Below are 15,543 nucleotides of genomic sequence, written 5' to 3'. Positions count from 1 at the left end.
TTGTTTCTCATTGAAAACATAATATGTGAAGTTGTATACATGAAAATATAGTATAATATATTTGATCATAATTTTGTGATCAAAGTGTTAATATATCAATAGTTATGATTTATATTGGTATATTGAATTAAGAAGTATAATGCTTATCTTTTGAACTTTGTAATTGCGACATCAACATAATCTTTGTAACTCGTTGCTATATCTTGTAGTGAACATAGGTTTCACTTCATGCCTAGAAAACTATGTTTAATTACATGAGTATAAGGAAGTAGACATACGAACTTGTTTCGTAATTGAAAGGAAATCAAGAGGATTGAAGGTCTAGTTTTCATTGAAGATCTTAAGGTTGGACCGATCCAAACCTATACAGGGAATAAAGGTAGGACCTATCCAAGCTTATGTTGAGAGTCAAGGTAGAACCCATCCCTGCCTATATTGGGAGTCAATGTAGGACTGATCCTAACTTGTTTTTGGAGTCATGGTAGAACCGGTCCCAATAAGTAAAACCGATTTCTCTAAGTCACATACACTTTAGGGTTTGTGTGATTTGGAAATTGGGTTTGCAAAATAGGAAAATTCAAGATGCCGTCATAATGAGTAATTTGAACATGTGCTGAAATCTTATTTTTTTAATTGTTCAAAGATATTCCTTGATACTCAAGGTGAGATCCCAAACCGAAATAGTAGAGTATCTTTTTGAGATTTTCGAAGTTATATGTTTTGTTTTACCAGTAAGAAAAACGTATCTCTGGAAACATATATTACTTAAGTTCTAGCTAGACAAAACCGAATTTAGGTGCTTTATTGCATATCCTAAGAATATTTTCGCTTATGGGAATTCCTTGGTGTCCAAACTACCTTGGTCTATAAATAATGGAGTTTGTTATTCTTACAAACTTATCTTGAGGCAGGCACTTCGTTTCATAGTCACTGTTGTAGCCAACTAACAGTATTCTCGTAATACTATCTTGGAGAGGAGAGACATATAATTAAAGGAAATCCCTTATATCCGCTAGTTTAAAGACTTCTTTGGGATCAAGAAGCGTTTACTAGTAATGTCGGTGAGAAACTAGAATTGCATTATTATTTTAGTTTTCAATTATTGATTTGATTGGATAACGGTTTGTTAACTCTTGATTGTACCTAATTTGATTATTATTGAGAGTCTTCTCTTCTAACATAAGGTCACTCAAACTAGACCACGAGATTAGCGGTAGTTCAGATCTGTCTTTAAATCTGACGTTGTGTTAGAGCATTGTTCGATTGAACTCGCAAGCATTACTATATCAATCATGTTTGTCAAGTTTAGTTGCCAAAACTATAAGTCTTGATTTCTAGTCTACTTATAGCTAAGTCTCGGATTAGGATAGTAAGTGTAGTTGAGCATTAGACTTCACGGAGTTCATCGATTGAAGAAGAAGAACTGCTAAGGGGATCTTGTGGAGCTTCATCAACAAAAGGTATGTGGAGACTTGAAATCATCTATCACTCAAAAGTCTATCTACTATATCTCATATTTGAGACAAAAGTCGTATAGCTATATAGACTTCGATTATACACATTTGATATTTCGAGTTGAGTTTAAGTCGCTTACATATTTTTCGAAATATGTATTGGTAAGCTTTCGCTTTAACCAAGTTCATCTTATATTCTTGACGAAAGTCAAAAGATGATCATGTGAAAATCGTCTGGTAACATCTTACATGATTTGTGTGAGACGGTCATTTGATGTAGACTCGGAATGTTTCTTATTGATCATTCAATTACTTAAAAATTGCTTTGAAGCTAATAGTTTGTGTGAGACAACTACTGTCGTCTTCTAAGAGTGTTTCAATGATTGAAATGGGAGTTTAAAACAATTAACCATCATTGGATATAGCACAATATGCGTACTTGTATGCTAAACTTTTGCATGTTATTGCAAGTCTGGGAATCATAGTATGCATACCCGTATGCATACTGGTTGGTTAATGAAAGTCCGGGAACTTAGTATGCATACCTGTATGCATACTGGCGTAAAGTTCATATCCGGAAATTCAAGTGAGTTTGGAGGTATGCATACCCGTTCGCATACTGACGAACCCAAACTTAGTCCGGCCACTTAGGTATGCATACCCGTTTGCATACTTGAGTAGGTTATGTTCTAAAATCGGGTTGTTCATGAACTAATACATTTATATATTAAGGAATGTAATCTTTTGCAACCCGTGGCTATAATTTTCATGAATTGATTCAAGTGAATCAAAATCGATTTTGCTTCAATTGTGTCTTGTATACTTCTTTGAGAATATAAACAATTGAAAAACTGTAGAACTAGTTTCATTAGAGTCATTTGAACTAGTTATGGTTAAGATGAATAAGGTTGATATGAAAATGTTCATATGGCTAATTTCGGTTAACTATTATTGAGCCAACAAGGTGCACACATTTAGGTACGGTTACTCATATCTAAATGAAGTCACTTTTCATTTGTGTGTAACAAGCTAAGTTCGATCTAACGGTTGAAAGATATTAGCTTGAGTCTAATCAGGTTTTCATCTAACGATGAATATTGAATGGTTTGTTACCAAGGTAGCATTGATTGCAAACCTTGACTTGAAGACTATATAAGTGTAAGGACCTTCAAGCTCGTCAATGCTATTAGACCAGTCAAGAGACGAATTAACCGCTAATGACTCGATTAGTTGATGTAGATCTAACAATGATTTAGATACAGAACTAGTATCATTGAATAGGTCCCGAAAAATTAGGCGAAATGGACTACTCGAACGTGTCATTCGGATACCAGACGAAGAAGATATCATGAGATTTGTATCAAGGGCAAAATAGTTTTCTTGCATTCAAGCCGACCTGGATTCCCGTATCAATTTGTCCAGGTTTCATATTACTTTTGGCCAGTCTTATCCCCAGTCGAGAGGATAAACTCTCATTTTTCTTCTTTCTTCTTCATTCTTCTTCCGTTCTTCTTTTCTCTTTCTTCTCCGGCGATTCAGAGGATAAAACCTCTGTTGAGTTTTTCTTTAGAAATTTAGTAGAATTAATGGTTTGATAAAAAGGGTTACTGAGATAGTAGACTCGGTTAGGTTAAGAGTTCTTATGGCTGAGGAGAATTAGATCAGTGGAAGTTAGGGTTAGGACTTCTGAGATCGACTGAAGATTGATGTGAAATTGAAGATGATGAATCGGTTTAGAACCCTGATGATTTATGATTAAGATGTTAAATCAAGTGTTGATTCGAATTCAGAGGTGGAAGAAAAGGTAAATTTGGGTTTCTCTGTTTATTAATCAATTCGTGTGATTTTTGGATTTATAAGTTGCTTTCGGTGATGGGTTTTAGTTAATTATGAGGTAGGGGTAATCTTATGTAGTTTAATTTTGAGTTCATAGGGATTTAGGGTTCTTGGTAGTATTTGTGTTGATTGCAGAAATTAGGGATGTGTATTGATTTGTGTAGAAGAATTAGATTGGGAGCAAAGGTGAGATCAAGTCTCAGGTGTTGGATCATTGTCTCCATTGTGTTATAAGTTGTTCTTGAGAATTTCTTAATGAAACAGAGGCAGGGGAGATGAACCAGATTCTAGGATTGTTAGTAACTGATTTGGAATGGAGTTGGGAATGTATATCAAGTAGATTTGAGTACTGTGAAATGTTGTTTTTATTCATGCAGCTATGGAGATAATGGTGCTGAATTAGTGAAGCTGAGGTGTGGTGGTCTGGTGGTGTTTTAGATGAATGTTAAGTTTTTGTGAGAATGATAAGGACGGAGTAGTTATATTGTGGAAGTATTGGTGAAGTGAAGTTACTGATGAAGTTGAATATGAGAAGATGGTGGTGGTCTTAGCTGAAATGGTGGTGTTGTAAGAATTCCTGAGTTTGTATCTCAGATAGTGTGTTGTGAGATAGTTGAGTGTTGAAGCTGAACTTAGTGGTAGTGCTGGATTGAGTACAGATTTCATGTGTTGATGAAATGAACATTGCAGCTGTTAATAGGGATAAGTATAAGTCTGGAAATAAATTGAGTTGCAGGAAGGGTGTTGATGCTGTTGTTGTTGTTGCAGACATGAAGATGGGCAAAACTCAGTTTAGAAAGTAGAATGGAAACAATGGTGGAGTGGTTAGGTTTTGGCTGAGATGACTTAAGAAAATGAGGGTTGTAAGTTAAGCTTAGTGATGGTGTATGCTGTAATTGGAGGTGGCAATGTTTGATGAGTAGAGCCTAGGAGAATGATGTGTGTTGAATGGAGATTGCAGACGGGTTTTAAGTTATTATGCTTGTATAGATGGAGTTGAGATGATTTTGTGTTAGGACTAGAAGTGTTTGTGAAGAGGTAGTGAATAGCTGTGTTGAATGTTCAAGGAATTGGTGGTGGTGAAGTTGAGCTGGTGGAGGTTCAGATAGTGTTGTTAGGCGCAATGATCGAGTGTTTGTGTTGCGCCATTTTGGTGCATCAGTTATTAAGCCATAGACTAAGGTCTTTGCAATGACATGTACCTAGTCATCCCATTCAGCTGTCATCTCAGCTGACTATGTGTATTTGTCTGAGTTGAATCGGTTCGACTCAGAACGGACTCAGTGGACCTTTACCGAGTTGGATCGTTTAACCTGACCTTGACCAGGACTTGACAAGTGGACCATTGACCTGACCTTTGACTCAGTTGACCTTTTGACTTAACATTTAGCAGACGTTGACTGTTAGACGACCCGTTGACCGTCAGTTGACCCAGATGGACCAGGCTTAGATTAAGGGGATGATTTGATGGGCTTGCAAAAGAGCTTCCGAAGAGTAGCATGCCTCAGAGGGAACTAAATATGAAGCTCGATGAGGTAAAAACATATTGAACAAAAGTAGAAGTAGAAGTTGACCAAAACATGCTAGACTCCAAATTTCCTTGACTAACAAGGGGAGCATTACTACCAACATTAAAAGATATCTCCGAAGGAGGGCTAAAAGAGGGGACTGAAGAGATAGGAGACCAGTGAGGTGTAGGGATCATAGTAAAAGCAGAAGAGACTGAACTGGTCCCATGAACAATAGATTCAAAAGAGGTCCTCGTTCTTTTACCTTTCCTATCATGGATAAGTCCATAAAACCCAAAAGAAATGTTATCAAAAGATTGAGATAGGCCATTAAAGGTCTTAGCTGAGTGAAGATGCAATGCTGGAGCAGAATCAGGAGCAGTGGGCTCCCTAATAGTTAGAGGAGAAGCCTTAGGACGAGCACTGGAAGCAACCGGGGAAAAAGAGGAGGAACCCGCGTTTTTGTAGGCTGGAGCAGGCCTAAGGCTAATGGATAAAGCAGAAGGATTAGAAAACTCCCTAGCAGCAATAGCTTCAGCAGCAGAAGAAGAAGGCTTTCCATTTCTCGGAACTGAGCTCTCACCAACCTCAGAATTCGACTGGACCCTTGTAAATGCAACATGAGAAGTTCTCAAAGTAGGGGAGGGCAATGCTCTGACAAAGATACTCCTCTGAATTTTCCTGCATTGTTCATCCTTATGATATAAAACAAAACATGTGGTACAAGACCTAAAAGGCAGCTTAGGATAAAAAGACCTCATAAAATGGGTTCTCTTAATGGAATTGATAACCACTTTCCTTGTCAAATGAGTTTTCAAGGGCACCATCAGCTTTGCTTCATATAGACTTCCAGCTGGAGAGTCTGTTGAGACAACATCACCAAGTTGATCCAACATTTCTCGAACCCTACCCTTGTTAACTAAGTCCTAATGATTTTCAATTTGAACTGGCATCAAAGTTTTGTCCCAAACCAGATCAAAGATTGACTACAAAACACCAAGGGGCTGAACTGCAAAGAGTTTACCAAAGAGAAAGGTAGGTCTTGCAGCAAAAGCGATATCCTTGTCTTGATTTTTCTTAAACATGACAACAAATAAATTCAGAAAACCCACTCCTTGGATGTAAGGCTTTGCTAGCTTAAAATCAGCAGATTTGATGGTCCGAATTCTATTGAGATGGTGCTTAACAGAAGTTTTATCATAATTTTTACTGTCATCACAAAGCAAGGCAGCAAACCTAAAGGGGAACTCCTCAACATCTTCATCTAGATCTAACAATCTAACCTGAGCTGCAGGAAGAGACATTTCTGCAACTAACTAAAGGTATTTGTAAAACAGGATCAAAGTAAAAAAGAAATATATGTGAAGAAGACTGTTGGTTTAGGATGAATAAAAGATGCAAACAGAAAAGAGCATTTATACAACTTGTGGAGAAGGTAAAGAGTTTACGCATGCAGATAAGTATTAGACAATTCATTGAATTAGGAGAGACAATAAGTGTCTTGGCTAATTAAAGTTCATTAATCCATCCCATCAATCACAGGGGAATAACTGAACAGAGTTAAGTAAGGGATAAGCATGCTTACTATAATGAATTTGACAACACAATCTTTGAGAAATAATCATTAAATGGCAGAGACTGAGCAAACTTCCAACTTGATCAATAACCACAGAGGATGATGAGAGTAATGAGATCAATTGCCAAATGTAAATCAACTTATGATTAAACCACTCTTAAACAGATAAACAATGTAAATCTTTAATTCTTCCCTCCACTTAGAAATAAAATACTCCTTTTAATTGAGAATTTATAAATAAATCACAACTTTTGATGCATTTGAAGAGAGGATTAGCATGAACTAGCTAATCAACAGAGCAGAGATAATCAACCAACATCCAGTATCCTTACAGAGATAACCATAACCAGTATTAAAAGCATCACCTACATAATTCCATTTCCAAAAACTTCCTGGCTACTAAAACTGCCTCTTAACAAAAGTAGTAGCAGAAAACAAATCTAATCCCTACAAATTGTAGGATCTCACATCATTCATAAAATCCCAGCCCAAAGAAATAACATATCAACCCAAAAACTTGAGAGAATCAGAACTCATTCATAAAGGGGTGAGTAAAGAATGAACAATACCCATTGATTAAATTAGACCCATCTTCTCAACTTTCAAATCTTTCCTGAAACCCTATCTAGTTGCGAATCTCATGATGTGGAGCTAGAACTCTATGAAAACTCCTCCCTTAGATCATGACCTAAAATAGAGACACAAAGAGGAAAACTTTAGTGAATTAGATACTAAAAATAACAATTAAACAATAAATCTTAAGGCTTTTAAGAGCTTGAAAGAAACATCCTGATTGATTAAATACAACTCAGAGAAATCAAAAATCAAAACTTAAGAAATTAGGTCAAAACTAGTAAGGCATCAATTAGAATGAAAAACGTAATCAAAAATAAAAAAGTTAGGTATAAGCTTAGAGAGAATCAATAGGAGAACATGAAACACTTAAAGATTGAACAAGATTGAGACAGAGATGAAGAAGGAATTGAAGAGAAATTAAACTTTGACTAAGTCAGCGTCGCAAGAAAATCGCATGACTTTCCTAACCGACCACAATGAACCTTATTGATTTTTTTGACAATTTGCAAGCAAGTTCAGAACTTGAGGCTGCAACTTTGGCTGCTCAACAAGTTTTACCTCTTGAAGATCCTTTACTTGAGCCTATGCCTTTATTTATGCTCCCTCCGGAACCTGAGATCACAGATGAAGAATTCGAAAAAGAAGTCGATCTCATGATGTTGGATGCTGACTCTATGGATGCAGATCCTGCCGCAGCTCATGGCCTAGTAAGTCTCATCTTTATTTCCACCTATTTTCTGGTTAACTGCATATTTGTTTTTTGATTGATATCTCTTTTTAGCTTCTTATTACATTTTGTTGTTGTGACGGGTTCCTTGTTTGTTCTTTTACTTTACTTTGGCTTCAATCTTCCTTTTTTCTGATTGTTATCATGAAGTTCTTGTGTTGGAATATGAATGGTTGTTGTTCGGACAAGAAATGGAGGCATTTTTTGAATTTTGTTAGAAAATATAAACTTGATAGTATTTGCTTGTTAGAGACTATGGTTGATGAAGACACTGTTAATAAATTCACTCATCACTTGCCTTTTGACTCTTGGAATATCATTCCTGCAGTGGGAAAGTCGGGGGGTCTAGCTTTTGGTTTCTTTGGTAAATCTTCTATTGAAATTTTAGGATGCTCCCTTAATATGATACATATTATTTGTGACATTACGCATGTTCTCAAGAATTGTGTTATTTCCTTTATATATGGAGCCTTAAACTTAGCTAGTACGAAAAATCAGTGGAACTTCCTTAGTGATATGTGTGATAATAATAAAAATCCTTGGATGTTAGTGGGAGATTTCAACTTCATTTTGCATGCATCGTAAAAACAAGGTGGTAACCCGGGAAAATCCTTTCCACCTAACTTTATTAAGGACAATCTTAATAAGATGAATATGCATGAGGTTCTTTCATTTGGAAACCCTTTTACCTGGTGTAATAGGATATTTAAAAATCATGTTGATCTTATTTTCGAGAAGCTAGATAGGGATTTTATGAATGATATATGGGTGTCGATTCTTCCGCAGACTAGAGTCACCAATTTGGGTCGTATCTACTCTGATCATAGTCCGGTTTTAGTCAAATGTTTTCATTTTGAGAAGCATTACAATATTCCTTATAAGTTTTTCAGATGCTGGCAGCTTAATCCTGAATTTAAAGATGTTTTGCATACTTCTTGGTCTAATTATGTTAAAGGTTCTCCTAGTTTTATCATTGATAGGAAGCTCAGTATTACCAGTCGTGACCTGACCAAATGGAACATCAACTCTTTTGGTCATATCAAAACCACTATTGGTAAGCTGAACACTGAATTAGAAAAGCTTCAAGCTCTGCCGTATTCTCCACAAATTGGTGGTTTCATTCTTAATCATGCCAAACAACTTGATTATTGGTATGAAATTGAGCACTCTTTCTATGAACAAAAATCTAGAATTCAATACTTCACTCAATATGATAGGAATACACACTAATTTCATAATTCTGTCAAGCTTCGAAATATGTATAATACTATTCATACTATTAGGGATGATCAAGGTAATTGGTTAGAAAATAGAGATCAAGTTTCGGAACTGCTCACTAAACATTTTAAGAAAATTTTTACTTCCTCTTGTCATGGTATGGTTGATGTTGAAGATTCCCTTAAGTATGTTTCCCCAATTATCTCTGATGAGGTTATTGCTTCTTTAACTGTTGTGCGTCCCCGAAAGAAATATTGGACATTGTTTTAGCCTTAGATCCTTGGAGTTCACCAGGACCTGACGGTTTCCCAGCTGGTTTCTATAAGGATAACTGGGACACTGTTAAGGATGAAGTCATTGCTCATGTGCAGTATTTTTTCACTAATAGGTACATGCTAAGACATTCTAATTATACTTTTATTACTTTAATCCCTAAGATCAAGAATGCTTCCTCTCCTTATGATTTCAGACCCATTAGCTTATCGAATTCTGTGTACAAAATAATTTCCAAGATTTTAACTAATAGCGTAAAACCTATCTTAAATGGCTTAATATCTCCTTTTCAGTCTGCATTTATTGCCATTCGGAAAATTCATGATAATATTATCATTACCCATGAAATTCTTCATGCTTTTAAAAAGAAAAAGAAAAATGCCAAAAATGGTCATATTGCTATTAAGTTGGACCTTTCAAAAGCGTTCGATAGGCTGGAATGGTCCTTTATTATTGTAGTTTTTAAGAAACTAGTTTTTTCTGAAGCCTGGTGACAAATGATACATCAGTGTATTAGTACGCTCTCCTATGCTGTTTTGGTTAATGGCTCGCCAGGTGAGACCTTTTCACCCTCTAGAGGTATTAGGCAAGGCGATTGTCTTTCGCCTTATATATTTATTATTTGTATGGAGGTTCTTTCCCAACTGTTGTTGAAAGCTGAGGAGCAAAATGTGATACAAGGTTTCAAGTTTAAGAAAAATAGTCCTTCAATTTCCCACTTATTTTTCGCTGATGATTGTATGTTGTTTGCTAGAGCTTCTATTACCTATGCTAGAAACATATTGAAGATTATTAATGTTTTAGCCAAGGCTTCATGTCAGGAAATTAATTTTGATAAATCAGGTTTCTTTACTAGTGGAAAAATGCATCATCGTCATATAAAACTCTTATCTAAAACCATTGGAATGAAGTTTCTTAGTAGTGATGAGAAATACTTAGGTACCCCTTTGTTTGTTGGTAGAGATAAGACTAAATCTTTTGATTTTCTCATTGACAGCTTTTATTCTAGGTTAAGTTCCACTAAGAAGACTAATCTTAATATAGCTGGTAGAACTGTTGTTACTAAGCATGTGCTTTCTTGTTTAGTTATTTATCATATGGCTTGTTTTCCTCTGCCTAAATCGGTTACCTCAGAAATTGATGATATTCAAAGGACCTTCTGGTGGTTTAAAAAAAAAACCCTAGACATGCGGCTTATTTTCGTTCTTGGGGGAGATTTAGGTAAGTCAAATATGTCGGGTGGTCTTGGTATTAGAAATACTCATGCCACTAATAGGGTATTCATTTGTAAGCTTGGTTGGCGAGTTTTGAAAAACCCTGGTCTCTTGTTGTCTTCCTTTCTTAAGGATAAATATTTTGCAAACCAAAATCTGTTGGAAATTGATAAAGCGGCTGCTTCGTCCTCCTGGATTTGGAAAGGTATTATAAATGGTCTTAAATTTCTTAAAGCTAATTCTGTTATAAAAATTGGTAATGGGTCTTCTACAAATATTTGGAATTCAGTTTGGATCCCAGGTATGGTTACTCCTCCTACTTCCTCTCATCCGAGTCGGTCCAATTTCACTTATGTCAGTGATCTTATTGACTCACATACTAATAACTGGAATCTGAGCTTGCTGTCCAACCCGTTCTCTCATGAGTTAGTGATTAGGATTAGAACTATTAGATTAAACCTTTGTCAAAAGGATACTATTATGTGGGCTCATTCAAAATGTGGTAAGTTTATAGTTAAATCTGCTTAAGGTATTTGTGAATGATATTGTTTCTTCTGAAGACTCTGATTTTTGGAAGAAAGTTTGGGGTATTGATTGCTTTCCAAAGATTAAGTTTTTTCTATGGAAAATTTTCGTTTCCATGTTACCTGTTAATACTTTGATTCATGCTTATAATCAATCCGTGGATATTTTGTGCCCCCTTTGTCATAACCATGAAGAAACAGTCTTGCATCTTTTTATAGAATGCCCAGTTGCTGCTCATATTTGGTTTGGCATGTCTCTGCAGCATCTGATCTCTTTTGATTTGGAATGGATTGATGATTTTTTTCTGTTTTGGCATAGTCCTGATCTCCCTGATTCTCCTTATAAAGTCTCTTGGCCTTCGATCGGAGCTATAGTAATGTGGTGTATATGGAAGTTGAGATGTGATGTTCTTTTCAGGCATATTTCAATTGACCTTTCTCGAGTGATTCTTAATACTAAGAGAATGATTAACTCCTACATTTATCCTCATCGTAGTATTTCTGTTCATTTGTGTGATTATAAACTCCCAGCTTATGAGGTGAATCATTTCATGTATGTTGATGGCTCTTACAAGAATTTTAACATGGGATTGGGTGTTATCTGGTGTGACTAAGCAGGGAATGTGAAAATCTCGAGGGATAACTTTGGATTGATTTCTGACGCAGTAGGTGCTGAAGCTGCTGCTCTTCTTTTGGCCATCTCTTGGGCAGAAGAGATGAATCTATCCAATGTTGTTTTTGTTTGTGACTGTCTCCAGTTGGTGCATTTTGTTAATGGAGTCAGCTGTAATATAAAGTGGCGGAATGGGGATCTTTTAGAACAATGTCAAAGCTTGATTTCTAGGTCTTTATCTTATAAACTTGTGTATGTTAAGCGTCTGAACAATAAGTTAGCGGATCGCCTTGCGCGCCGTGCTAAGTCTGATAGTATTTATGGTCTTTGGTCTCCTTTTCCTCCCTTTTTAAATTTGTAGTTGAGGAATGGGAACCTTTCGGATGTTTGTAATTCCTTCTTTTGTTAATGGTATGGTGTGTGTTCTTCAGCAAAAAAGATTTGATGGGCTTGGGCTTAGGGCCAGTTTTCATAGTTTGATAAATTGGAATACTTATGGTCTGAATTGACCTTTGGTTCCTTCTACAAAGTTATAGACAGTCATAAGACCTATCAAATAGACTATACAACATAATTGAGTTAGTAAACCTTTACACGTGCTAAAGATAGATAATGAAAAGATGTAGAATCATAAATGCGCTTAGAGCCATTAGATAGTTCACTTAGCTTATAACTAGAGATTTATTGTGACGGACCGCAAAATTATGCCTGGCACGCAGGCCATAACTTCCCCGATGTGCCATGATGATGCTACGATCCGGGCCTTAAATCTAGGCGAATGCACGTCCATTTTCCCTTGCAAGCATGCTCGTGGAGCATGATGCAACTAACTTAGCTTCCACACCGTTCCAAACTTACCCTTGTCCGCAAAAGGGTATAAGGCCATAAGGACAAGGCCAATGCATTCTTGCATGCATCACCGGATCTACCTCAACGTAGGAATTTCATCACTGAATTTCCTATCTAGCTGAGCAACCGTCAAACTACTTAGGCATAAGCCGCTCTAAGCCTTTTGGAAATACCCTACTTTACCACGCTTACCAACTTCGTATAGCTTGATAGGAAGTATGAGCATCCACTTGCTGGAATGCAACTAAGCCTCATCAAGCTTGGCCGCAATCATCTCTTGCGTCGAGCTACCGAGATTAGATGATATGAGGGGCCAACGTGCTGGACCGGCAATGCTGCAACTCATTGCATATGCCTACGTACCCTTCCTACTCTAAAGGGATCAAGAACAGACCGTAGTTCATCCTCGAAGGGACCAACAACTTAATACAAACTCGTTTGCAAGGCCGTGGCCTAGCAATAATGGTAATGCCCTCGTCCGCATATGCCGTTTCGTCAAAATGCACAATGATTATGCATTATCGGGTCCGCGGCGTGGCATTATGATGCCTAAGCATCAAATTCCCTCTTGGCAAGGCTACACAACTATAAATGATCTTTAGGCATCATTTATACTCTTCAGGTTAAGCTATGAAGCTTACTTGGTACATAGTCCGCATATGCACCTTCAACCAACTACCCCTACCTATATATGTTAACTTGCAATTTCTACAAGTATGGAAAGGGGACCAAATTGACATGCATGCTTCACTGTTCATTTGCAATGATTGTGTTCCTTCATAATGATTGTGTTCATTCGCAATGATTGATTTCCTCCGCAATGATTGTGTTAGTTCGTAATGATTGCGTTACTTAGCAATGATTGTGTTTATTCACGATGATCGTGTGTGATGATTGCGTAACTCTCGTTCGGCCAGCCCTTTCTGGCCTGATGCACGATGATTGTGCGATACTGGCTCTAGGCCAATAGGCTCCATAATACGCAATGATTACACTGCAATCTCGAGGCCACCTACCCAACTGGCGGAATGCATCATGATGATGCAACATTGGACTTTTGCCAATATGCCTACGCAATGTGCCATCCTTGGAACCAAATATGGCCGCGGGCCAAATGCATATCACTACGCAAAGGAAGCTTTGGATGAAGCTTCATCACAAGCAAATGGCGCATCTTTTAGCATGCGCCATGCTAAAAACACGGGGTGTTACATTTCTATGAAAATGTGTTATGAGCCTTGAATGAGTTTTTTGGATAATTCTTAGAATGCTTGTGTGATTAACAGTTAATATTTATTAACAACGATCGTTTCAAAGGATGAACCGGTGGATGGTGGATTTCGAGATATGCATGGCTTGTCATCAAAACAGGTGGGAACTCTGTAACCTTCTTGTAATCATTAAGTTTACTTTATCTGCGAGCATGATGAGTCTTTAATTTCTGTAACATATTGTTTGTAATTCAATGTGTATGTTGTATGATATGCGTTGTGTGATATCCCTGCGAAGAGTGTCTGTGTTTCACCATATCTCTTGGCTAAGTTTAGTAGGGAAATTCTACGTTGTTTGAATATTAATTAGTAGTCCAGATTTACCCCGGTTAAATATTATTACATTTTATTGTCTTAAGATAGTAGTCCGGCTTTACCCCGGTTGATTATTACTTAGTAGTCCGGATTTACCGCGGTTAAATATTATATATACTATATTTTATTTGGGGAAGTCACCCTGTGCATATCATACTTGTTTGTTGAGTCTTAGTATTATGACTGGGTTACTATGACCTTGAATTAGGAAGAAATTCTAGGTTCATGACTGGATATGGTCATTATTTGGAGACTTCGGCCTACGAATAATGATTGTGCCTTGTGAACCTGTTGTTCTGGGTCAGATCATAGTACTCAAAACCTTATTATATTCTAAACTTAGATGGTGGCATTTGGATTTATGATGTGTACGCATTCCACAATAATATCTTACGGTACCTGGATTCATGCTATCATTTGAGACTGGAGTTATTCCTAGCATCTTCTTCTCCATTGAGTGAGACGAGGTTAGGATAACATATGTTTAGGTTGTTTAACTTTATTCTCGTAGATCCATCCGTGATGGATCTTTCATGGATATTGCCACGATGGACGCAATATCTGGGGAAAAGAGTTGAAGCAATCTTTTGCTTCGTGTTGTGTGTAAAAGGTGTTATCTGTTTTCTTCTAATATTTTGTTTTAATTTCATTACCTTTTAGAACTGTGAAGCATGTTCGTGATTACTTCTAGGTTATATATATTCATTGGGCACCCCTTTGGGATGATGTGCTCACTCGTTCCCACTTCAGTTTCAGTAATCAGAAGAAATGGTGCGCGGGAAGATATCCATTATCGTAGCTTAAAGCTTTTTGCGATGTTAGAGATGTTATGAATCTTATATATATATCTTTATTCTTTATTTATTCTGTGAAACAACACATTAAAATACACATATCACAAAAGAGTTATTAATTTATACAATATCAGAGTGTATGGGTTTTCCTTTGGGATTAACTTATGTAATTGAGATTCTTAAGATCATTAATTTAGATTTGATGCTTCAATTAGGTTATAATCTTTATAGCTAAGCAGGTGATTAGGTTGGGGGGTCATAAGTTGGTATCAGAGCTCACTATTAGATCTTACATGGAAAACGGTAAATAATTCTTAGTGGCGGATAGATAAATAGATTAGTTTAGAACTGGTTTGGGTTGTGAGATAAATCTTAATCACTAAAATCTATCAATAACTAAAATATTTAATTGGTTGATTGATTTGTTTGTTCAGCTGTGTGTACATTTTGTGAAGTAAAAATTGTAGGGTAAATCAATTATCTTATGTTTTGCAAAGTTAATAGAGATTAAAGAATAATTATTCTAAAAAGTATGAACTTGTAGACAATCTAATACTGGAAAAATTAGTGAGATTAGCATATTTGATAGATCCAAAATTTATCTATTAACTCTTTGAGTACCTTTGCATTTATATAGGGCCATTAATCTACTGAAATGGAAAATTATTAATGTTTATCTGCGGTTAAGTTTTGTAAATTGAACTAATAACAAATTAGAAACATATGTTTTGTGTTTAAACCAGATAATTAATATAAAACTTATTAGGTTACACTTAAGAACATGAAGATATATTG

The 15,543-nt window shown here is 36.4% G+C and overlaps 1 protein-coding gene across 1 annotated transcript; it reads left to right on the top strand.

Moving 5' to 3' along the window:
• Nucleotides 1-9,665: 9,665 nt before the first annotated feature.
• On the top strand, nucleotides 9,666-11,880 carry LOC113332813. The gene is made up of 2 exons (XM_026579321.1): nucleotides 9,666-10,884; nucleotides 11,525-11,880. Exons 1-2 carry the CDS (start codon nucleotides 9,666-9,668, stop codon nucleotides 11,878-11,880), a joined length of 1,575 nt encoding a protein of 524 aa, XP_026435106.1.
• The last annotated feature ends 3,663 nt before the right edge of the window (nucleotides 11,881-15,543 follow it).

The sequence above is a fragment of the Papaver somniferum genome, unplaced genomic scaffold (genome assembly GCF_003573695.1).
Source record: "Papaver somniferum cultivar HN1 unplaced genomic scaffold, ASM357369v1 unplaced-scaffold_132, whole genome shotgun sequence".
Taxonomy (NCBI): Eukaryota; Viridiplantae; Streptophyta; class Magnoliopsida; order Ranunculales; family Papaveraceae; genus Papaver; species Papaver somniferum.
This window is presented reverse-complemented; position numbering and strand designations above follow the sequence as displayed.